The sequence below is a fragment of the Mytilus californianus genome, unplaced genomic scaffold, assembly GCF_021869535.1.
Source record: "Mytilus californianus isolate M0D057914Y unplaced genomic scaffold, xbMytCali1.0.p SCAF_5, whole genome shotgun sequence".
Lineage (NCBI taxonomy): Eukaryota > Metazoa > Mollusca > Bivalvia > Mytilida > Mytilidae > Mytilus > Mytilus californianus.
In genome coordinates, this window is record NW_026262701.1 from 34,073,324 (window position 1) to 34,100,544 (window position 27,221).

At 32.0% G+C, this 27,221-nt stretch overlaps 1 protein-coding gene across 4 annotated transcripts; it reads left to right on the plus strand.

The window, feature by feature from the left end:
• Positions 1–1,340: 1,340 nt before the first annotated feature.
• Positions 1,341–22,084, plus strand: LOC127701018 (uncharacterized). Of its 4 annotated transcripts, none has more exons than XM_052204778.1 (2): positions 1,341–1,575; positions 20,557–22,084. In XM_052204778.1, the coding sequence occupies exon 2, from the start codon at positions 20,597–20,599 to the stop codon at positions 21,731–21,733; it is 1,137 nt and encodes a 378-aa protein (XP_052060738.1). In that variant the 5' UTR covers positions 1,341–1,575; positions 20,557–20,596; the 3' UTR covers positions 21,734–22,084. The 4 variants fall into 4 exon arrangements, with proteins under 4 accessions (XP_052060738.1, XP_052060739.1, XP_052060741.1 ...); XM_052204779.1 differs by lacking the exon at positions 1,341–1,575 and adding an exon at positions 1,582–1,730; XM_052204781.1 differs by lacking the exon at positions 1,341–1,575 and adding an exon at positions 18,228–18,325.
• The last annotated feature ends 5,137 nt before the right edge of the window (positions 22,085–27,221 follow it).

A 27,221-nucleotide genomic window follows, 5' to 3' on the forward strand; every position in this document is an offset into this window, starting at 1 on the left:
GCGTCGTGGCCAATATTTGGTACAAATTTCAGGACGAGAACAACTTAATCCATCTTATAGGTATGTTCCGCAAAATGGTTCGTACGGGGTGAAGACATTTTACATTTTTGTTGCAGAGTTTTTTAACATGCAGAGAGTGTTATACTTTCAATACATGTGGTTATACATTCTGCACAGCCAAACGACGTCCCTTACTGAGGAAGGAAGTGGTATTAGTCAATCGGACCAACTCACCACAATTCCTTTACCCATGTGTTTTTCGAGGGTCAGATTAAAATTTTGTTTAGTGTAAAATAGTGCCTTAATTTGCATGCGGGAAATGTAAAAATTTGAATTTCCTAACATTGAAATATTTTTTCTGTATGCGCAATCATTTTTTGCTTTACAAATCAATAGAACGAATTTGTTTCCCCAAACGCTATGTGCGTCCAACTTTTTTGAACTTTAAAAAAATATACAAGTTATTAGACTACGATGAGATGATTAAATTTGTTTTTACGCAAGGACAAAAAAGTCAACCGCATTCCATTGTCAGGCGAAGCGTTCACTAATCATTTAACATGAGAATGTAAAAAAAATCATTTCAATATTCATTTATGAATCATTTTTCTCAATTAAATGGAGGATACCTTGTAGATTGTTCGTTGTAGTTGTATTGTTTTGACAACACGTACATTGTTATTGTTTGTATTTTGACAACAGTCAAGCGTAGACGGAGAAGGATGCTTTAGGGCGTATGCCTTTAAATATCTTTCGATTAGTAAAAATAAATAAAAATGTTTATTGTTGATGATTATTAATAGTCATTTTGTAAGGGTTGTTATGGTGCGATACATGTACATTTCTAAATAAAGGCAACAGTAGTATACCGCTGTTCGAAACTCATCAATCGATAGAGATAAAAACAAATCCGGGTTACAAACTAAAACTTATTTGAACTACTCCTTACTTTTAGAAGATAGATTAAAATAACATAAAATAAATTGCTTTTCACATTAACTGTTTGAATGTTAGTACACCAGATGCCCATTTCGACAATTAGTGTATCTTCTGTAATGATTGAGATCAAAACATTTGAAAGCCAAAAAGTAAATAACACGTTGAAGAACGAATTAAACAAACAATGACAAAAAAACAAAAAAAAACAAAAAAAAAACAAAAAAAACGAAAAAACGAAAAGTAGAGCCAAACCCGGACAAGGAAGCAGTTATAAAATTGTTTTACTCACTTTTTAATTTCATGCATAGAAAAAAAAAGAATTATTGTTATAAATTTATGTAACATTTTGATAAATATTAATTATTCATATATTCAAATATTAAAAGGATGTTAAACGGATGTATTCACAACTACTTATTCGATTTCAACACTGAAAAAGTGTAAAATTATGGGTCTACCACACCAAAATATTCAGACAGGGAAGATTTCGATTTTTTTATCTGTTACCACAACAAATAATAGGCGTTATAGCTACAGCAATTCTAAAAATATTTTACTTATGCATTGTTATATTATGAGATGCATGGAATAGTTTTAAAGGTGATTTAATAATTACAGGAAACGAATGTTTATGAGGTAAGTAATAATACGACTAATTAGACCTCGCATACATACTTGTAAAAATATACAGGGGAGACTTGTAATAAAAACGTTCGGAAAAAGGAAGCAAGTTGACCAGAAAAATAGAGAAAAAGAACGTGGGATATGCTTCACAAAGAAGATGATCTGTGGTAATATTTGTACTTAATATAATCAATATTGTTTGTTTAGTGGAAAACATTATTTTTAATTTTGAAAATAACTAAAATAAAAATATATAAACTTGAAAATGTACTATAAATATAAAAAAAAAAAATGTAATCCTATCTTCATTTTGCAATTAAGTTAATAGTGTTCAGTAAAAACTACTGACTGTTTGAGACACCACTTTTTCATACACCTGAAACATTAAAGGTTGGAACCAACAATATTGCAAAAATTTAATAACACTTTTTTATTCTATTTTGCTGAAAAACATACAATAAGATTTTTTAAATTTTCTTGCATCAGATTTTTAACATTTAATGATAATTGAATACCATAATCTGAAAATGTAAGTAGTTGGTCTTTTCATTTTTAAAATTCATAAAACAAATAATTCTTCCTTTTACGAATAACGTGATTATAAAAATAAAAAAAATAAATAAAGCAAAAATGGCACCGAAAGGGAAAAGAAGTTTGGATATTTTAAAATGTAAGGATGGATGATTAATTCAAATTATGAAATAACTTTTTTTCAAAATACAACAAAGTTTATTTTCTATTAAATGATGTAATTTTTATACTAATAATGCATCTCTCATATTTTCCCATGAAAAGAAAATTTTGATCCCATCGAAACACTAGTTATTCCCGTATATTTGTTGAATTAAAGTTTGCCATGAGAACAAAGCTTTTAGAATTGTTCCCATGGGACCTTTTTTCCCTTGGGAACTTTAATTTTCCCATAGGAACTTAAGATTTTTACATGGGAACTCTAGCTTTTCCTAGGGGAATATTAAATTTTCCAATGTGAAATCTTAAATTTATCTTTAAAAGTATATGTGACCTTCTGAGGTGACATTGGTGACATATATCATGTTTTTTTTATTGCCTTTCTGTTGTTGAAAGAATTTTTCCAATATCTCTCACTAATAAAAAGTCAGATTTGCCTATTCTGGAATGGCCAATTGTTCCCGCACAGTGTTTAATGTTCCCATATGTCAATAACTGTCACATTAAGATGTCCGCTATCGTTGAAAATATTATTTGCAAAGTCATTTTTCGAAAATGTCATCTCCATACCTGAATATGCAAGTTTTTACTCAACATCTACTGATCAAAACGAGACGAAACGCGCGTCTGGCATATAAAATGTTCTACTAGGTATCTATGATGAGTTTATCTAGAAAGATAGACATTACATTAGCACGATAAAGAGGCATAGTTATTTTAGTAGGCGACATTGTCAAATGTCTGAAAACAGTGTGAAAAATTTAAATAAGTTGCAGCAAATAGACATCAGTAACTATGCATATTCAAAGCACAATTTAAGCAAGTTTTGTTCTCTTCTAAAATAAAGAGTTGGACATTTACGTTAAAAATTATCCTCACAGGTATAAATGGAAAAGTCAATGTTTGACAATATGAAGGTTTTCTATCTCTCTAAGTTCTACTTGTTCGAGTTTTCTTTTTTTTTTATTAGAACCCTTTTCGATCATATTGCCACCCAAATATTTTGTAAATTTATAACCATTCATACTTTTCACCCTTACCATTCTTGAAAACTTGGCCAAAGCTTCGAAAGTTGAAAGAAGGGTTCATATCCATATCAAATTAATATTGTCTCATTCTGAATATGCATTTTATTTGCCACTAGACGTAAAACATCCTCCCATGCATCATCATCATCATCATCATCATTATGTCCTTTTATTTGGGTTATAATTTATCACTTTTACACTATGAAACTGTTCGTGTTTTTCAAATAACAACTGAAAAACTCAGTCACAGTCATTGTCCTTGAAATATTGTTTTATATTTAAAATACCCTCTAGAGTATTGTACATCATGTTGTGCTACCTAGTGCTTATGAAAAAAGGTGATAAAAATGATATAAATCTATTTTGTACTGAAAAAATCTGAAGAGTATATAATTATTTACATTTAAGTTGTTTTTGTCGAGCCTGCGACTTTTGTCGCAGAAAGCTCGACATAGGGATAGTGATCCGGCGGCGGCGGCGCTAGCTAACTTCTTAAAAGCTTTATATTTTAGAAGGTGGAAGACCTGGATGCTTCATACTTTGTATATAGATGCCTTATGTTACGAAATTTCCATCTGTCACATGTCCATTGTCCTTGACCTCATTTTCATGGTTCGATGACTACTTGAAAAAAAGTTAAGATTTTTTGTAATGTTAATTTCTCTCTTATTATGAGTAGTAAGATAACTATATTTGGTATGTGCGTACCTTGCAAGGTCCTTATGCCCGTCAGACAGTTATCACTTGACCTCGACCTCGTTTCATGGATCAGTGAACAAGGTTAAGTTTTGATGGTCAAGTCCATATCTCAGATACTAGAAGCAATAGGTCTAGCATATTCGGTGTATGGAAGGACTGTAAGGTGTACATGTCCAACTGGAAGGTGTCATCTGACCTAGACCTCTTTTTCATGGTTCAGTGGTTATAGTTAAGTTTTTGTGTTTTGGTCTGTTTTTCTTATACTGTATGCAATAGGTCTACTATGTTTGGTGTATGGAATGATTGTAAGGTGTACATGTCTAGCTGGCAGGTGTCTTCTGACCTTGACCTGTTTTTCATGGTTCAGTGGTTAAAGTTAAGTTTTTGAGTTTTGGTCTTTTTTTCTAATACTATATGCAATAGGTCATCTATATTTGGTGTATGGAAATATTTTATGATGTACATGTCAGTCTTGCAGGTTTTATTTGACCTTGACCTCATTTTCACGGTTCATTGCTCAGCATTAAGTTTTTGTGTTTTGGTCTGTTTTTCTAGAACTATAAGCAATAGGTCAACTATATTTATTGTATGGAAGGATTGCAAGCTGTACATGTCTGCCTGGCAAGGTTCATCTGACCTTGACCTCATTTTCATGGTTCATTGGTCAATGTTTAGTTTTCTTGGTTAAGTCTGTATCTTAGAAACTATAAACAATAGGTCAACTATATTTAGTGTATTGAATGATTGTAAGGTGTACATGTATTTCTTTTTGGTTTATATGGCCTTGACCTCATTTTCTTGGATCATGTTAAGTGTATGTGATAGTTGTAGTAAAGCTTTATATTTAGGACTATCAACATAATATCAATGCGAGACATTTCAGTGTGTGCACTCTTGTGTGTCATTTATATAATAAGAGTTGTAATTTTGTACTTTTTGTACAAATTATCCTTATTTTTACAACAACCTTCTTTCACCAGCTGATATCTGTTTTACACAAATTTATAAACATCAACTTACATGCAAAATGTGTAACACGATCTGCTTACCCTTCTGGAGCACTTAAAATCAACCCCGGTGTTGTTCGTCTTTTGATCGTTTTGCCATGTCATTGTCATTTTTTTTTTCGACGAATGAGTTTGAATATCACTTTGATATCTTTCGCATCTCTTTTATAGTCACTACTGTTCGTTTGAGCATTAAGCTGCTAATGAGGACAATATATAGGGCTTCCTTACGTTCCTATTCTCCCCCCCCCCCCCCGCTTATGCTAGATACAATGTCCCCCAAAAATCTTATACAAATTTAGTATCAGTGTTAAGTATAAGACTGTAATATATAGTCATGCAAATATGACTGCGTTAAATTCAATAGAAACAATGTGTTGAAAGGTTTGTAAAGTACTGATAACTTGTGAACAAATTCATTACAAAAGTACAATTCGTTCTCAGCATATATATTTTTATACTCATTACTAATGACTGCTATTTTTGTTTCCCATCGACCTGATACAAATTAATACGAATATAAAAGAACTATAATTATCAACACGGTCTTTCTAATTAAGTATTGAATATATTTTTTTTCTGTTAAGGTAATATTTATAACTCTGCATCTGAAGAGGAAGACAAAATACGCATCTCAAATCAATATCTTACAATGTCAAGCTTTATATATCTTTATAAAAGAGGAGTTGATATTGAAAAGGATATCAAGTTTATTTTGAAAAAATGGTAAGCAAAATTTCATACCGTTATTTATAATTATAACAGTTGTTCATTCCGATTTGTTTGCAATGTTTTTAGTAATGGGGAAAATGTAAGTTACTATAAAAAAATAAATCGAGTGTTCGGAGGGTTGCAATTATTAAAAGTTGACATCTTTCTTACAAATATAAGAAGGCATATGCTGCTCACCCAATTTTGTCAATATAATGGAATTATAAACAACTATATACAAACGGGGGGTTTTGTTAGCTATAAAACTAGGTTTAATCCACCATTTTCTTCGTAAAATGTCTGTACCAAGTCAGGAAAATGACCATTGTTTTCCATTCATTCCGTTGGTTGATAGAGTCTAGCGTTTGATTTTGTCAGTTTTATGGACTGCCCCCTTTTTGTATTTACCCTGGAGCTCGGTATTTTTGTTATACGAAATCATTATTGTGCATATGTATTTCGAATTCGAAGAAAAACATCCGTATGATAATTGTTTTCCCATATTATGAGCTTGGATTAATGCATGACCCGTACTAATCTATTGGTCACAGTTATGAGTCACAAAAATGTTCTGGCTTGTTATTAGCTTCAAGTCCGTCTTTATGTTTATAGCCCGTCAAACGTTTAAAGATAGTTGACATATTACTTAGAGCGAAACATGTTGTCTTCGTTCACCATAATGACAACTGTTCGAGAAGTTAAGTATTAGTAGTACGTGTATTGTCTATTAAATAGACTTTGTTTTGTTAAACACTGACCGATAGGGTACATGGTAAGAAGTGAGTAACATTTCCGTCCGCCCGTTTGTCCGAATAATTATTAAAAAAAAAAGAAACGAAGGATTGAAATATGAATGGAAAGTTATTGACAGAGATTTATTTTAGTACATGTCTCATTCATCGTTTCATAGTTATGGTCGTTGATTTAAAAAAATGTAATATTTGTGGTTTTTGGTTTCGCTTTAAACGTAGATTGATTGATAATAGCTTGCTTAACGTTCAGTGGCAATAATTTTGTGCATATTCGTGATGAGGAAAAATTAACAAGGACTAATTCAGAAATGGAGGTCGACTGGAATGTTGGACGGAATATTTGGACTGCCACTAAAAATGAGGATATAAAGCATAAGTAGCAAACATTTCCCCCCTTCAACAGGTCACCTACGGACCCCTTAGAATGTTGTTTCAAGAATTCTTTAACGTTCAGCGACTCTCCGTCTAAACAAGGAATCAGATTTAACGTCCCCATACCTACCGGACGTGGCTGTGTATTTATACATCCAACACATCCATACGGACGCCACACTTTAACAAGAATTTACTATTTAAACGGGATGTGTCATGGGATGACCGTTTTAAACAGAGAACCCCCAAGTCAAATGATTTGGTTTTTCTATAATGTTATTAACAAACAACATTCATGTTGATATTCATTTTATTTGATTTTTCATTACTGTTCAAGAGTTGATCCTTGATTTTTTAGGAAAATGTAAATTTTTGAATTTCCTAATAAAAAACTGTTACAATATCATTTAATGTGAAGGTCTCTTTTGTCATTTTTTTTTTATAAAAGACAAATGAAAATGCTTAATTAGGTTAAAGGCAAATGAAGAAAAGGATCGTATATTCAATTGAAGATGAGTGTTAGTTTTCTGTTGTTAGTGTGCTGTTTTATTGTTTTATCAACGAATACACCACAGCTTATATATTCAGTTTGTGCCCGCAAGTAACAATGTAAACTAATAAAAGCACAAAAAACAAAAAAAACAAAAAAACAAAAAACAAAAAATAAAACACTACGTAAAAATTTTATTCCATTTTAATAGAAATGTATACGAAAATTGAAACAATGTTATTCAATTAACATACTTATGCATTTATGGAAATATATTTCCTTGTTCCAAATCAACTTATTATTTATTTTTTTAAGATTAAAGCTATTGGTTGTTATTATTATCTGAATTAAATATTTCGTTTGTTAAACTTTATGTTCTGTTTCCTAGGCCTAAATCTATTTGAAATGCAGAAGATTTTGTCGACTTTCACCAAAATCTCTATGTTTGACCTAAATTTCAAATCTTTATAAGGAAAGCTCGACAAAACTCGTTCTATTTCATTTTTCATATGTAGATGCATCAATTTAGACTTTAGATACTTGAGATACTTTATTCTCTCAAAACTAAGTACAAGTTTACAGAGAAACAAATAACAAAAATAGTTAAAGTTGAAGACACGCAATGTAAGATCTGCAATATACTGTGGCAGCATGTTTTTGTCAATACCTAAGCGGGATTTGAATTAATGCTTTTGTGATCTTGTGACCAACTTGACCAATAAGTCTATTCTGTTTGCCTCATCAGCTATTTCTGTCATGTATTAATATATATAATACACTCATTAGAATTAGTTTATTGCTCAGATTTATTCATTATTTTCCCTAGTATGGCCTTTATTTACTTATTGGTTCTTTTATATCATCGTTAATATGACCATTAAAATTATTTTATCTGCTGGTTACCATAGCAATAGGTAATAAAAGTATAAGATAAACAGTTTGGCTGAACCCAATTATCCTATGAAAATTTAGACGAGAAACAAGACGCTTTTGATCAAGCCCTGTATGTAGTTTTTGTGTCTTTACGATATTTTAACCATTTCGTGCTAAACTATCTAAATCTAGTTGCGTAACAAATTCACACAAGAGATTTATTCATTGGTTTCTGTTGTATTACTAAAAAGAAGTGTTTGATTAATTTCAACTTATATTTTCAAAATATTTGAATGCCTAACCGGAAACATTTAACAATATCTATTTTTTAATTCAGTTTCAATTTTTGAGCATATTATTTACCAAGCATAAAGACTCGCATAGATTATGGGGTGTTAATGTTTCCTTGTTTCCTAATGTTTTGTTGATGACTAGCAGTTGGAGGTCCCAAGCAGCAACTGTAAAATATATCGGCGAAATTGTATTTTAATTGTTCGTTGTATCCTCAGTATGCTTTGACAAATCTTTATAGTCCAGAAAAGCTCTTCGAACGCATGAAATTTATAAAGTGTTGTTTTCATTTTTTACAGCAATGGGTTGATACCTCATCATTGGCTCGGTAGCCATTACATCGGTATGGACATGATTTATGACAAACCTTTCTTAAATTGTCCATTTATAAATTTTTGAATTACTAAGAAACTTAGGTTTCAACATTCTAATGCAAAGTTGACCTTAGATGGATTTGGCTATTATTTGTAAGTCCTTTTTGGTCATATAGCTCTTCATCTGTTTCGGTTCTTGGAATGATGAAGGTTAACCAAAAAGCCCTTCGGACGCGTGAAATTTAGGAAGTGTTGATTTCATTTTTTGACCGAAGAGATTAAGGAATATTATTTAGGAGTTATTTCCCCTTTTCTTATTTTACTTAGTAGTATTATAGACAAAAATTTAGAAATCCATTACTATTGAGTTTATTGGATGAGAAAAGTCGGTCAAATTGGTGGACCTTTAGCAGATTCTATTGAAAAATGACAGACATAAATAAATGGTCATTTTGGTCAAGTGCCTTTTCAGTATTTTGACATCGGCTTTTTGAAAATGAGACAGTCATATTATCTTTAGAATTTTGAGTAACGAACAGTCAAAGAAATTATATATCTTTTGAAACACAATCAGTTTTCAATCGGGCACAATTTTATGCAAAACCTAATTTTTGAGACACAAAATATTTCGGATTTTAGAAATTTGTATTTTCCAAGGATATGATACAACTTAGAAAATAGAATTCGAAATATTTTCAGTGAGTTAAATTCATGCTAAAAGATGATTCTGAGTGCCACTCTATAGTCATATTGCTGCCGAAGAAGATTTCAGACAGGACTTTAAGACAATTGTAATGAAAAATATTAATTGGCGGTCTTTTACTTTTTTGTTGTTGAGTATATATTAAATATTTACATTCACTAGTTGGTTTTACACATTATATGATCTGTGAGATTTTTTTTCTGTTTTATTCAACATACACTTGCTTCAACTATACGTTTTAAAGCACGCGCCACCAACTATACATAATAAACAAATAATTGTGGATATATAATCAACACGACTGATTATGTATCACTTTTATTCTAATTAGATAATTTATAAGAATTCATATTTCCTGTTAATAGACACATTGAAAAAAACAGGTGTTTTATTTGAAGTGGCACGATAGCAAATGACATAGCACATTTTAATGCAAAGTTTTTCCGTGTTAAATGTGAAAAGTGCTACGTCATATGCATACGTATCGTCTAAAACTTTCAAAATTACATTCGATTAATTATTTAAGCGACACAGACGAGTCTTGTGTGGACGAAACGCGCTTCTGACGTACCAAATTATAAGCCTGATATCTTTGATGAGTTTACCCACGAATTTTGTGACTGGTTGATAATATTGTTTGCTTGAAGTCCAGTAACAAATATTTTATGCATATTCAGGACGAGAACATTGTCTCAAACGAACAATTGAATCTGATAGGTAATCTCGGCATTGTTGGCCGGCCTAGATGAAGGGCGGGTATTTGGAATTGAAACTACAATATGAGGGCATATGTTGCATAGGGGCATAAATTTTGCCTGGCAATAGTCCACTTAGATCCTCCAGAGTGTTATTACAAAGGTTCTTGAGACATACAGACAGCAATTCCTTCTTACTCGAGGAATCTGATTTATAGTGCAAATTCCCGCCTGATATGAATACATCTCGCACAGCCAAACAAACAACCCCTTAAGCATAGACATCAGCATTGAATGGTAGAAGTCCAAATGACCATATTTATATACCCCAGCCAACCCATGGGGTTCTTTAACTTATAATTTGGAAAGAAAGTCAGTGCTTGACCGTTGGCTTGTCTTTTCATCTTAAAGTCGATAAAAACAAACCAACAAACAGGCGCTTGCTGATTACTCATATTTTGTTTTATAAACTGATTCATTGCCAATTTTATACAGAGTTTTGTTTTCCTCCATCGAATCTGTGATAAGTTTTTTTTACATGATATTGATCGCTGTTTGAAACTATAGTTAACTATTATAGAAATGTCACGATGTCAGAAATTGATACCAAAGGTTGCTCCCAAATGTGTGTACTAATTATTTAATAGTTTTGTTAAAACAGCTGTATGATGGTAATGCATGTTATATCAGTCATGAAATGTACTTAATTGCAGTATTAACCGGTTAATTTTTAAATTGACAACATAGTAATATTTGATAAATATTGATATTCAATTCATTATTTAAATGGTGTCTTCTGGCTATTCGTACATTTTATATTTTACTATTCTGGCTATTCCTACATGGGAGATTATGGGAAGAACAATAGATGTTGTTATTGCAAAATATGTTGTTTTAGTCATTAGTGTCTAATTAGGTCAGGAAATTAAATAAATATAATTTTTTATATGAAATTTATGTAAAAAAAAATGGTTGTCTTTTTTTTTGTTTGAAAACATGTATCAAGTGTTATAAGTAAGTGTTTCTAATATGGAATTTCTTGAAAATAAGATCATTTAAAAGAAAAGGTAGTAAAAGCATTAAGTAGTCTGGAAAATAAAATTATTTAAAAGAACAAGTAGTAAAAGCATTTAGACTAAAAGTCTGGAAAAGAAACTATTTGAAAGAAAAGGTAGTTAAAGCATTTGATAGTAACCTACACTTTCAAGTTTAGCTTCAAAGATTTAAATAATTTCATTATTTGAAAAAAAATATGATTTTTTTAAACAAAAACAGAAGGTTTCCAAAAAGGGAAAATACAGAGAAAAAGATGACAGACTTTATGACGCCTTTAATCTAAAACCATTGGATGTTGGACGTGTACTGATTGATATTTTAGTCTTAGATGCATGATTTTTTTTATTAGTTGTTATTGGCTTTGAACGAGCTGTTAGTAACTGCGAGTTCTCTCAGATCTGTACTTAGTGTCATTTTGTTGTCCACGTCCACTCTGTGTTTTTGTTAGAAGTATTTCTGTTTGTATCCATCTGATGAGTTAAACCTTTTTCATCCGATTTTTATAGTTTGTAATTATGTTGTACTGTTACACCACTGTCCCATGTTAAGGGAGGGTTGGCGCCTTCAAACGAGTTTAACCCCGCCAAATTCTGTATGTGCCGTACATCGACCTAAAATTGTTAATTTCTGTGTCATCTGGTCTCTTGAGGAGAGTTGTCTCATTTGCAATCATACCACATCTTCTAATTTTTATATTCGAACACTGAAAACAAGGTTACAGAATGATAAACTTACGCGAGTCCAGTATAGGGATGCTGCTTCTCATCTACTGCACATTGATTAAGACTTTGTGTTCCCTTGTGTGTTCAATATAGTGCAATGTTTTACTGTGTTAGTGACTGTTTTAATGTCAATTTAGTGTACTTTTCGGTGCTTTGTTTGAATGAATAATTACAACCATTTTAATATATTTATATTTCAAATGATATTATTTACTTGTATATATTAATATTTTCACCTAAATAAATTCAATTTTTGACCTTGTGCCTATGATTTCATATTGTGCTTGTGAATATTATTTACACAAAATGTGCTATGAAACTGTTAAGTAAAATATTGTAATAGAAACTATTCTTTTTCTTTATTTTTCACAAAATTTACCTGGATTTACCTTGGTTTATCAGTTAAGTGTTGTTACAACACAATCCTACATAATCCCATTGTTTACATAAAAATTCTGGGAACTCCAACATAAAATTTTATTATTTTACCTATAAAATTCAAAATGTAGGAATAGCCAGAATGAACCATTTAAATACATTTTTGTTAAATGATTTATCTAATCGACGAGTGTAATTTTATTATTCTTTTATCATGTTTTATACTATATTAAATCCTACACATATATTTTGAATAAAAATTGTACCTTGAGATATTTCTTGGTAGCACGTATCTGATTTAAGAAAGCATTTGTTTATTTGAAAAAAAATGTGTTTGTTTTAAAAATATACATTGTATGGAATTCGTAAACATGTGTCTGTACGAGTATTTTGAGGCATTAATACGGTAATCAATTCTTTTATGCGTACATGAATTCTAATGGTTTATATTAGTAGGTTAAATACATATGGTTACCTGGACTCCTGTCAGTCTCAATGAAAAATCTTATACTATTGTCATGAAAGTTCCATGCTCTGCGGACTTAAAAGAACCTTTGCAGTGACTCATTGAGAGATCATTGGTCGACCTATTCCAGAATAAAAGAGAGGCGAAGGATACCAAAGGGACATTTAAACTCATAAGTCAAAAATAAACTGACAACGCCATGGCTAAAAAAGAAAAAGACAGACAAACAACAATACACAAACACAGCATAGAAAACCATAAACTAAGCAACACGAACCCCACCAAAAATTGGGGGTGATTTCAGGTGCTTCGGAAGGGTAAGCAGATCCTGTTACACATTTGGCACCAGTCGTGTTGCTCATGTTAATACAAACCCGGTGATAAGTCTAATTCGGTAGGTCACATTCGGGGAAAAGAGGACGGGATTGTAGCTACGGCATTTGACCATATCATCTGTGAAACGGTTATTCCATAACGGTCAACCAACTCGTGATGGCGTCCGTAATTTTTTTTCAACGATTTCAACTTCTTCACTTGGTACTCTTGGTTTTATGGCTTTTATGGCTTCCTTGTGAGCAGCAACCCTCTATCAAGGAAATCATGATGGAAAATGCAAGTGCTGGAATATCGTTTCAACTGGGAGATATGTACTCCGTATGCAGGCGCTGCTAGAAATGGAAAGTTCACAATTGTAAAGCTGAAATCATTTCTTTTGTCGTAAAGTTTTGTTTTCAACCGATCATCAGTGTTAATTTCTAAATATATATCTACCCTGCCTAATTTACCCGCTTTTTGTAGTCGCAGTCCAAATTTTTTAGCCGTTCTTTCTGAAAGACCAATTTTCAATTATCTACCTAACTAATTTTTTGTTGAATTTGTTTTTGTCCTGAAAATGTTGAAAATATTTGCTACTCGACGTTATATAAAGATAATTATGCATGCGTCACAATCGTGTTATTTCTACTCTATTCAGTAGACTGGTATTCCCGAGGGCTTCTAAAACTATGATGGAATAGGTCCAGACATCTTGCCGTAAATAATCGGGCCTGTCGGAATTTTTAAAGATTTCGAACACTAAATTTAGAGCCGACATTTTGTGTGTGCGTGTGTGTGTGTGTGTGTGTGTGTGAAAAAAAGAAGAAAGCAATAATGTAAACAAAATTATAAATTCTTCGGCTAATAATACGAAGTACATGGATTGTTTCAGAAATTTCTGTTGAGTCATAAGTTATAAAAAAAAATATACAAAAAAAGGATAACAGAAATTACTTCGGACATATTTGAAAAAAATGCATTTCCAATGACTATGAACTGTTAAACACTTTAAGGAGTAATTCAGCATTTTTGATTGATAATTGGATTTTTCAATGTCTACCTTTCATGCAAATCACAAACACAAGTTGACATTATTTCATTTGTTTTGTCTGGCATGATGTTTCATAGTAAACAAAGTCGGATACTTTTAACTTCTACCGGGAAACCAGGGTCAGAAAAATTAAATTACAACAGATCCTCCAAGGACCTATAAGAAGAGTTGTTTTCTCTATGTTCGAGTAATTCTTGGAACACGTATAATAAACAAACGTGAGACATATTTTAGACATACATAACCTACTTAAATTTGTTATTCAACGACCATTTCATATATTATGCAATCGTGATTATTCTTTTGCTGTATGGATATTAATATGATATTAAAATAGAACTTGTCATATTGTTGTCTACTGGGTATGATATTAAAATATTCGTTCAATTATATGGCATACTTAATCTTAGTATAACTAATCCTTTGTGTGCTATTTTATCTTTTATCTTTCTGTCTATTTGTTTGCAGATTTTGTTATGTAGTTCATTTGAAATATTTGCCTGTTAGTCCATAAAATGATGATATTGCCCGGCATCAGTGTGCTTCAATGCACCTATGTAAAGTTTTAGACATCTGTCAAATAAATCCTCTCAAAACGTTGATCCGGATCGTGTTGAACCTGTAATGCAGTGTCAGCTATTGCTCCTGGTCGATCGCCTCACTTTGACTTTGAGATGGGAGATAGCAATACAATGGGTTTTGTCAAATTTGTGTGGAGAAATAATGCAACATATCCCTTCAATACTTCGAGAATTACAAAACAGACGCATAGATTGAAATAAAAACTAAAGAAGTTTCTCTTGATAAGGTAGAACTAAATCCTTTCATTATATCAAACAAACTACAAGTATTGACTATGGGTATAGACATGATCATCCTTGACTTCTCAAATCCGGCAGTTAAACCAAAGAAACAGCTTGTTTGACTGTGCAGGATTCATAAATACGCAGCCACGTCCGATCGGAATAGGGACATTTAATCCAAATTTTAGAGTGTCACGCATAACATTCTGCACGTTAAAGAAACCTTGGAACAACTCTTTGAGGGGAACGTATGTTGCCTGTTTCTGTCCCTTTTAATCAAACCACTTCTCAGAGGTATTTGAAACTCTTGGCCGATTACTTGTTCAGCTTTTCCTCATCCTGTAAATGCATAAAACATTTGTCAACGGACGATAAGCAAACTACAATCAATCAATCATACCCAACAATTTAATTATACATATTTTGGATTCCTATTTTGAACTCAGTTTTTCTGATGAATCTAAATCTAAAAATGTATATCGAATCGAGCAAGTGTGATAAATTTTACTTAAAAATGAATTCTTACTTCTGTAACTATATTGTGGTGTAAAAGCTTTTATCCAAGAGCATTTTGTTTTGGGATACAATTCGGCATATTTTATAAAAAATGAACCCGGGGATAAACCATGCTATACCAAAGAAGAAGTGATCAGTATCTTGAGGTTCTAATTGACAACATATTTGTAGAATTTGGAGGTTGTCGTCATTGCTATGGGAACCAACAGTTCGCCTCTCTTTACCTTTTCATATTTTCATATGAGTCGTAGATCCTTCAGACACTTGTAAAAAACAAGAATATCAAAGAAGCTAGATTTAATTTTATATACAGGTATATTGATGATGTTCTTTCCATTAACAATCCAAACTTCTGATTGTGTCCCATTAATATATCCTCATGAACTTGATTTTAAAGAAACCACATGATACAGCTTCCTCCGCCTCATTTTTAGGCATTTACTTCGAATTTGACTACATCGGTTATCTCAGTCCCAGAATCGATGCCAAATGAGACGTTTTAAATTTGGAATTATGAATTTTCCTTTTTTTTTTGCAGTAATAATCCAACTTTACCCGCGTATGCATTTCTCAACTCATACAATTTTAAAGAGCTTGCAGCTCCTACGCAGGCTTTGTTAAACGTCATCTGTGTTTGGGCAAAGAATTAATGAGCCAGGGTTTTGTCAAAGAACGTCTCGTCCTTTTCCTCAAAAAATCCATCGGCAAGTACCAAGACCTAATAGATAAATATTCAGTGTCTACTTCACCAATAAAAGAGGATAGTCTTGAGTTATAGATTCTAGGTGCTGACGTGGTGTATCATTTTATTTACTTTTATTTGTCTTAGTACAATTATATTCCATTTGGTCGTATGACTCTTGACGAATCCAGGTATGGGTTTTTTGGCTTTGAGTGTTCCTTAAGGGAGTGAGTCCAGAGGTACGACTAGGAAGCATGATTTTTACAGTGCAGAACTATAAACAACTGTTATACGTTTAGAGGTTTAGCTAGCTATAAATCCAGGTTTACTTGTACCAAGTCAGGAATAGGACATTTGTTTTCAATTCGTTCGTTTCCATAATAATCGAGCGTTTGATTTTAGCAGGTTATATGGACTTTCCAGCTTTTGAATTTACCTTGGAGTTCGGTATTTGTTATTAATACTGTTTCGTATGAAGGTCCGAAGCACTTCATATTAAATATTTGTACACAGTTAGCATTTTTACAGCCTAATACAACTGCAAAAAATAAAATTTAATTCTTATTACATTCTAAAGATATAGCAGGAAATTACGAGATCAGGCTTTTGGTTATGGTTTATATATTCATACGCATTGTTGTAACGTTGTCTTTAAGAGCACGAGCCGCTATGGATGTTGCGTTTTATTTGAGATAAAAAAAAAAACAACCTCAAAACACCACTTTATTGATCACAAAATGATGTAAACCTTACGAAACATTATTAATGTAATTATTAAGATATACTAGTATTGCCTTCTTCTCGTAGTTGCTATATTTGAACGGTAAAAAGCAAAGTGTAACATGTATAAAGTCCTCAGTTAATCTCAAGTTACAAGTGGGGTTTAGCTAGCTATAAGATCAGGGCTCTCGGTCATAAAACTTTACTCAGTACTCGGAGTACAAAATTTTTGCTCGAAACACCAAATCCAGGATTTTGATTGGTTGATATCTGAGTACGAGTACGAAAATCGTGCTCGAAAGTTTTATGACCGCAAGGCCAGGTTTTCTTCTGAAAATAACCGTACCAAGTCAGGAATATGACAGTTGTTTTTCATTCGTTCCGTTGGTTGATAACACTTGAATTTGTCAGGTTTTATGGACTTCCCCTTTTTGAATAATCCTTGGAGTTCGGTATTTTGTTACACCTTTTTCCGTCAGATATCAACAACAATTAGTTTAACTTACTTGTTGTATACTTGGTAGTGACTATGTGATTTGGCGTATTTCGGGAGAAAAGCAAGAATAGTGTGGACCAAAAATAGTACCTTTTTGACAATTCTACAACTATTTATACGTGTCTGAGCAGTCACGTGATGAAACATGATATTTTGCCGTAAAATCTTTTATGGTTATGAACATGTTATTGCTCGTGTTTAGACAACGCTTAACATGTAAATTTGCGGTCAAATATTCAACTGCTGAAGTGTTTGTTCCGTGTGTTACGTATACCCAGTTACATGTTGTTTAGTCTGTCATTAGAAATAACAATATTGTCAACGCAAAATCTCTAACAGTTAAAATAGGAATGGTATGACAGAATTACTTTAAATAATGTTCATTTGTGCATCATTTATAATTTTTCCCATTTTTGACCGAATTTGTTTTATATCCAATTAACTTCATTTTACTGAACAAATATCACATCAACAGATATTTAAATTTTAACCTTTAAGTAAACCTAATTGTCTTATTCAGACCACTAGAACATTGAAGATAGTAAAACTCATTTATTTTCCTTTAAGTGAGCGCTTTAATTGCAAATTGCAGCAAAGTGCAATGTCTCGTGAGACCTATATAATATCAAAACTGTCTCATACAATTTAACTGAAAAAAAAACCCAACCATAAACCGAAGTATGGTTCTAGTGAACTATGTACGGTGACCTATAATTGCTTACTTCTACTTTATTTGAATGGATTGTTGTTTCATTGGCACTAATACCACATCTCCTTATAGTTATATTGTATAGTCAGATCTAGCTACCTGGGCGACGCCTATTTTAAAATAGTATTTGACAGATAAAACGGATTGTATAATACATCAATACTCCATAGTAAATTCGAGGAAGCGTTAAAACAAAGCAGAATCAAATTACTGAAATGAACAGGTAGGCGAATGACAAAAATCAATATCAATATCAAATATAAATTCAGAATCATATTTTAGAAATTAATAAAACAGAGGATAATAACGGAGCTAACAGTAAGTTTAACTTTTTAAAATTATACATATTTTTAATTTGCTATTATCGTAGGCTATGTCTAAATTAAGTGAAAGCTAACTATAATCAAACTTATGTTGTAACAATATAATGCTTACTAAATATTATATACATGCAGTGAAAGCAACTCTGATGAGTCCGTAGATGGCATATTTTATTTTTTAGAACTACAATCTTTTACTGCAGTTAAAATTAAAATGGAATGTTGATGATGACTTTATTTGTTTCATGCGAAGAGAAATGTGCAACTAAGAAAGAAATCTTTTTGTTATCTATTTTTAAGTAAAATAATTTTGATTAAAGTCATATAGCCAAAATAAAATGCAAAAGACCGATTATACTATACTTTACTTCATTTGGCAAACATCTCGATATTTTTTTAATTCAAGTAGCAAGACATACAGTAAATTTGATTATAAACAAATATAATTATGTGCACGATATGCTTCTTTTGATTTAGCATAATTCACAGGGTTGTGAAATATATCTCCATCATTTCTCTCTGTAAACTACTGAAAAGGCTCTCCAACAACAAATTGTGTTTATTTAATCCCTTCGTCCTTTGCGAATTTCTGATCACGTTGATTTCTGGTATTTACTATTTTTAAAAAAATAATTTGTATCTTCTTATTGATTCATGAGATTTAAACATCGGTAAACTAAAAATGTTCTTTAATTGCACTAGCCAAATAAGGATTTTTTGGATTATTTTAAAGGGTAAGGCAAATAATGTCAGCAGCTTTTACGAAACTGAACAAAAGGTAAACATGCCATCTGATTTTTACACAAATTCTTGTTGGAGCCAATTTATTCCCTTCCAGTGTACTCTGAAATTCTTGTTTTATGTAATTTTTCAAAGCCACAACAATTTTTTAAAAGTCTTTTAATGACTTTCTTATACATTTTTAGTTTCTACCTGACTGATATGAAACTAAAAACAAATAAAACATTTTACGTTTAAAATTAAAATTAAACAGTAGTTGTTTTTCATATTGGGTATTGTCTGTAATTCTCCGACTTGTTATAACTTTGGTACCGTTTTACAAAATTTTCACTTGCGTTATTTTGTTTATTACAAATTGATAGCTTTCACTAAAACGCGACTAATTTACTTTTGGTTAGCCTAAAAACAAAGAAAGTTGGTAGTTTCAAAAATGAAATTAATCTCAAGCATAAGGAACATATACAAGAAATAAATAACTTAATTACTGTAGGTATAAGCTTTTGTGTTTGTTATCTAACGCATTCTGTTGGCATTAAATATCGCACTTCGTATTTTCGTGAAACCATTCATTATCGGTCATTATATATGTCATTCGATGACCTCAATTTACAATTTTATTTATATCGAAGTCAACAAAAAAGACCAACATAAATATATCTGCCTTTTCAATCAATTTTATTATTGGAAGACTATAACCTTTTTCAACTCATGAATTATAAGTACATTAATTCATTTTGATTAGAGTTACTCTATTTATCAACCTTTATCTTCAGTTCTCCCGGGTCAACAGTGTATTAAAAATAACCTAACTAGTTTCATTCTCGTTATGTTATCCCTGATTAATTAGAGAAAACCAAAGATGCGTCCGTTACCTTGGTCACAAAAGATAAACATTTACTAAATATTTGCTACGTTGTCATGGTAACACAACTTTTTATTCTATATGTCGATCTTTTTTCTAGTAAGGGTCACATAGACATAATAATCAAAGCTCCTGTCGCCATTTAGAAAATTGCAATCTGATCAGGAAGAGAATTAATAAAATGATATATATCGTTGGCCACAGCACAATTTGAATCATGTCTATTGTTTCGAGTAGAAATCCTTTTTTTTTATAAATATTATATATAGATTATAACGATTTGTGTAAGTGTAATCATTTTATCATCTGATGAAATCCTGTGGTATAGGATGCAATGTTATAAATCTTTTTACATGAACAAATGGAGATACTATGAGGAAATGATTAAAACAGTCCAGACTAGCCTAGAACAGTAAGTATTGAGCAAGTAAGACGGGGAGAGTTAAAAATAAATAATTATTTTGAAACCACGTTTTTTAACACCGTATCAGAATTAAATTTGTTAACTCGATATTTTATTTCTAATTATAGATCAAACCGCAATTCTTGCCACAAGAAGCTGAGTAATTGAATGAAAATAGGCAAATACCAGAAAATGACGTCATTGGTATTGTCAAAAAATACAATGAAAATGGCATTCGGTGGTGGTTTACCAAATGATGACATTTCAACTTATACAATTCCTGAACGACCAAAAACTGCAGGTCCTGGTAAACGAAGACCATTGACAGACAGTTCATCTGATGCTGGTGGGTACCACTACAAACAAGATTATGAAGATATGAGAAAATGTAGTGCTTTGCGTCCAAAGACGTCGTATGGTGATCGCGAGTTGTCTTCAAATGACGTAAAAAATAAAACACTTGTTCAACCAACCGAAAGTGTCGAACCTTTTGACTTGGATAGAGCGCTCGAAGACATTGATATAGTAGAATACTTTTATGACAATTCTAGAGATATCTTTCCTTCATCTCACGACGAGCAAATAAACAAAAATGATCATAATCAAAATAAAACAAAAAACATGTTTAACACATTAGATTCTGGGCGAATGATTGACAAAAGCACAAAATCAAAAATTTTGAGTCATAGAAAACCAGTGGACAGCTTGCAGAGAAAGACGATTCAAAATAATTGTTTATCTTCAGAAATATATTCCACGGGCCCTCATACCTCTGGCAAAAAATTAAAACCAATGTCTAGAATTCCAAACGACAGAAGCTATGAAATACCAGATGACAAAGTCGCAAATATTGACATATATACTATCAAAAGGGCGACAGGTGGTTTTAAGGAAACGACAACAAAAGCAGACATGCACAGGAGAATTCATAGGAATAATGAAAGACAATTTCCACAAAAGTCACCAGATCATTCATCTTGTTCCTTTGCAAGGCCTAAGAATTCTGACGGATTTATAACTTCCGGTTGTCAATCTCACATAATGAATTCAGAAACAGGAATGCAGTCATCTCAATGTAATGATAAATTTGCCTTACAGAGAAACAAAACACTTACAAAATATACAAACGAGTTTAGATTTATAGACAGTAGTTCAACATGTCGTGCTGACCGATTTAGACAAAAAATAATGGATTATTCAGTTGACAGACCAGATTCTTTTCAATACAAACCAAACAAATATCCAAGAAAACTTAAACCGATTGCGGGGAGTGATATCATCAAAACTGTAAATAAAGAAACTTGATATATTATAGAACGTGAAATCATTTATCGAGATTTCACTTACTTAATTTTAAACCTGCTTAAGCAGTCTTTTATCCCACAATAGGAATGTTTCATCCGTGAATGAAGAAACCAACAAGCAAAACCATAGCCGTTTGTCAAGAATACACATTATATGTTTGTAAAGTTATTTCTGTTTGTTTATTGAATGGATGAATGCTCATTACTTCCACTATTTTGACAAGATGACTATGCTTTAATATTTCATCGCTTTAATAAACAATATAGATATTAATCAAAATGTGTTATATCAGTAACACGATTACCAAAGATTGTGACGTCTGTTAATTAAAAAATAAAAATAAAATATTTATTTCCGATATTTTTGTTTATGGATATCATTTTTAGCTCACCGGGGGCCGAATGGCCCCATGTGAGCTTATGCCATCACTTGGCGTCCGTCGTCGTCCGTCGTCTGTCGTCGTCGTCTTTCGTCGTCGTCTTTCGTCGTCGTCTGTTGTCGTCTGTTGTCGTCTGTCGTCGTAAACTATTTCAAAAATCTTCTCCTCTGAAACTACTTGGCCAAATACCTTCAAACTTTAACTAAATGTTCCTTAGGGTATCTAGTTTATAAATTGTATCCGAAGTTTTGATCCATCGACAAATATGGCCGCCATGGCTAAAAATAGAACATAGGGGTCAAATGCAGTTTTTGGCTTATATCTCAAAAACTTAAGCTTTTAGAGCAAATCTGATATGGGGGTAAAATTGTTCAATTGGTCACGATCTATCAGCTCTGAAATTTTCAGACGAATCGAACAACCCATTGTTGGGTTTTTGCCACCGAATTGGTAGTTTTAACAAAATTTTGCAGTTTTTTGTTATAATTTTGAATATTATTATAGATATATATAAACTGTAAGCAGCAATAATGTTCAGCAAAGTAAGATCTACAAAAAAGTTAATATGACCATAATTGTCAATTGACCCCTTAAGGAGTTATTGCCCTTTAAAGACAATTTTACACAATTTGTTCATCAAGTTTGCTAACATTTAAAAATCTTCTCCTCTGAAACTACTGGGCCAATTACCTTCAAACTTCAACTAAATGTTCCTTAGGGTATTTTGTTTATAAATTGTATCCGAAGTTTGTATCCATCGACAAACATGGCCGCCATGGCTAAAAATAGAACCAAAGGGTCAAATGCAGTTTTTGGCTTATATCTCAAAAACTAAATCTTTTAAAGCAAATTTAACACGGGTAAAATTGTTTAATTGGTCAAGATCTATCTGCCCTGAAATTTTCAGACGAATCGAACAACCCATTGTTGGGTTGCTGCCACCGAATTGGTAGTTTTAACAAAATTTTGCAGTTTTTTGTTATAATTTTGAATATTATTATAGATATATATAAACTGTAAGCAGCAATAATGTTCAGCAAAGTAAGATCTACAAAAAAGTTAATATGACCAAAATTGTCAATTGACCCCTTAAGGAGTTATTGTCCTTTAAAGACAATTTTACACAATTTGTTCATCAAGTTTGCTAACATCTAAAAATCTTCTCCTCTGAAATACAGGTGAGCGATTCAGGCTCTTGAGAGCCTCTTGTTAAACAATCTTTTGAACAAATAAAATCAAAATAACTATATTTTTATCAATATTTGGATATGATGTCAAGAAAAAGTGAGTAGAAAAGAAAACATAAAGTCCTTAAATAGCAGATTGTCGTTATCCATGTTGTGGTGTAACTTTGATCACGTATTGATTTGTTTCGTCAATTTTAAAGTAAAATTCAGGAAAATTCAAATTTAATTTTAAGTAGTAGTTTCATGCAAAATTTTTTTTTTAAGTTGTTCAGAATTCGGCAGCTTAACATTTACCCGTGTTCCACATGCATAAGTCTTTATATCAATTATTTGCTTTCTTCTGATAGTGATCGGGTATTTGAAAGACAAAGATGTGGGTTATTCGATAATACTTTTTATTTAAATAGAACCTCCCATTGTCTCACATTGTAATTCAAGAATTTATCAATTTTCTACGAAGAGTATTTTCTCCTCAATTGAATAATTATGACATTGATTAATATCTATGTACTAAACGGTTACCGTATTGGTGTGTTGCAATATTTGTTACTCTTTTCCTCGAATGTGACCTACCGTATTAGACTTATCACCAGATTTGTTCTTACATGAGCAACACGGCGGGTGTCACTAGTGGAACAGGATCTGCTTACCCTTCCGGAGCACATGAGATCACCCTCGGTTTAAGAGGGGTTCGTGTTGCTCAGTCTTTAGTTTTCTAGGTTGTGTTTTGTCTGATCGTCTTTTTTCGTTTTTTGCCATGACATTGTCAGTTTGTTTTCGACTTTAGAGTTTGGATGTCCCTTTGGTATCTTTCGTCTCTCTTTAACTAAGTTTTTTACCGTTTTTGATTTTGAACGAGTGTTCTCCAGCAACTATTTAGTTTCACAAGTGTAAATGAATATTATTTTTGTATGTATCCAAGATTGATTAAAAAGCTCACCAAAGAAAACAGTCTACAGTTATAGTTTATTGGTGTGCCTGGTCATTGTTAACAGTTTTATTTGTTGAACTGTTAAAATAATACGACACAAAAAAGCATTTCTGACAATACTATTAGTAGTATAAAAAGTTCATGTAAACTGAATATGCAGCCTAAATTCATATGTGTGGTGTCTGACGTAGTTTGAGATAGGTCATCAAAGACGACTAACAATATTTCATTATATATCCTAATGCTCACCTAAAGCTTGTTATTGCTTTCTTTACAATTATTAAAGTGTGCAAATTGTTCCTTCGTCACCAGCAGAACTTTGGACTATGTGCTTGTGCGTTTCTTTACAAAATTGGTAAGTGTCACAGAACCAATTGATACTTGTGCTTTCACATACATTGAATTTAAATCAGCTTAAGTTGTCCGGTGATTGTCCTTAAACTGAACATATTAAAACAATGCTAAAGGGGTCATCTAATCAATTAAATAACTTGAAATACGCATTGATTTAGCACACGATATGCGCAAGTACATACGTACGTGAATTATATAAAACACAGTTCATCACCTCAATCAGAATATTTATAATATATTTGTGTCCTTCAGTGTATAACCATAAAATATTAAATCTGTTAAATTAAAAATGCTTTACTAGATTAATTATCAAAGGTACGAATATGTATTTAGAGATAGAAATTGATGTTTCATTCTCCACAAAATGACAGACAAAATTGCTGGTTAGTGAAGAGCTGTCATGATGTGTTTACCCGTTGTAAACAAGGTATAGAAGTGATATAAAGTTGATATTTGGTTTCAAGAAATCGTTCTCAATACTGGAGTTAATTGTTATTTTGAATGGAATATGTAAACTATAAGAAATTACACAGATCCCCTGCCGCAACAAATGTAAACAAATAAAAAAAAAATCATTTCACTGCAAATGTTGTACGCATTAATCATTTAATTAACTGGATAATTATCCTCCTCATTTCAACATAACTTAAAAACTTATATTTAAGTTGATGTAATGTCAACCCCCTTATATTTGGTACAACCTTGAAACTTGACTTGTCCCTCTTGCTGAAAGTTGTTTCTAGCATTGTTAACATCTGTAATGTTGATTTGTCTTGTTTGTCACTTTTAACACTATGTTCGATTGTGTTCTTTTCGTTTGCTGTCGATGTTTTTGTCCCTGATAAAACCAAGAAGTGGTATTTCAATATTTCGAGAAATGAAGTTGTTTTGAAGAGTTTAATTCTAAAGCAATGCTTGTATATTCCCAATTGAATTATTCCTGTTCTTGTGTCATTTCTTTTCAAGGTATTTGCTGATCATCTTACAAGAGTTTGAATAATTATCAGCGTTACTAACTCTTATTTCTCCGAGTCTCGACTTATAGCTAGGGAAATTGGCATTCCAACTTTTCTCAGGATTTGACATGCCTGTTCATTTAGTTCCTTATTCAGAGTTTATCTTTCACTATTTATTTTCTTCGTGTGCTAACTGCTCTTTGCTACTCTTTTTCTCAGTTTGCAGTTGTCTTAGTGTTTCTTCTTGCAATTGAAGTTGCTTAAACTTTTATTCCTCCTGTTTCCTGTTTCCTGTTTCTTCTCTTCTCAGACTCGGAGTTCCTTGAGCTCTGTGTTTGCTTTTCCCGTTTCATTTGTTCTTTCTCCTGTTCCTTCCTTTCCTCTTTGTTTTTGTCATGCACCTGGAGTTTTTTTTTATTTAGCTGTTCTTCCTTCAACCTTCTTTCCTCATTCTGTTTGATTTTTTCATGCTTCCTTTTATCATCTTCCTTCCGAAGTGATTCCTGTTGTTCTTCCTCCACCATTCAACAGATAGTACAAAAAAATGTATGTCGTGTACTGCTGCGTGAATATGTGATTGTGAATCTGTAATTCTTCTTTCAAGGTATTCTAACATGGTTCTCTCCAGCCCAAGATAAGTTATACTTTTACTAATAACCACAGTAACATCCCCCCATCCCCCATCCCTCCCCCCCCCCCCCCAAAAGTAGATTGAATACCTTTTATAACTAAAATTTTCAGATTTTCCTATTAAAGGGCATACGATGTAGAAGAGATTCTTCGATGATTTTCCTTAAAATTTTGATATACAATATGGAAAAATGCAAAGAAAAAAATACATTCATGACTTACTATACGATAAATTTCTGTTCATTTGCCTGTTTGAGGAAAAAAATCATATTTCAATCAATAATAAACTAATTTTAATCTTTAACGGTCATTTTGATCTTAATATCATCTGAAAAGTCTGAACACAAAAAAAAAACGTTAAGTCTTGTTACGAGTTCGAGTTATTTTCTAATTGAATATAGTGCTGTTCAGACAATTCAGTATATTTTTGTTTTGTACAAATGAATAACAACCACTGAACAGTCTGAACATGGACTGAGCAGATCTTAATTGACTAATAGCGAATTGTTTGAACAGTAATGAATTCGTCCCAATGAATTAGTCTATAAGTTAACTGAAAGACCTAACATGACTTAATAATTGATTGTTCAGACTTTTAAGAGCCAATTAAGTTCAAAATTGGTATACTAGTGATAAAATAGAAAAGCTTTCTGTGTGTGTTACAATTTAATTTTGTGTTTCTGTTGTGTCGTAGTTCTCCTCTTATATTTGATGTGTTTCCCTCAGTTTTAGTTTGCAACCCGGATTTGTTTTTTTCTCAATCGATTTATGAATTTCGAACAGCGGTATACTACTGTTGCCTTTATTCGAACAAAACGATATGTTTTCACCCGTTCTGTGTGAAGTGTTCCTTAGTTTGTAGCTTTGAAGATAGTTTTCGAGTAGAAAGTAAAATAAGACAAAAATTTAGTAAAATTATCCAATTATTGATAAACGAAACACAATATGACATAAAACAACATATGGCCACCACTGAATTACAGGTTCCTGTTGGTGCCAAATACTCCCCATAACCTAGAACAGTGGGTGGCGTAACAGTACAACATAAAAT

Coding starts and splice junctions, on each gene's coding strand:
- LOC127701018 (XM_052204778.1), top strand. CDS start 20,597: ATGAAAATAGGCAAATACCAGAAAATGACGTCATTGGTATTGTCAAAA.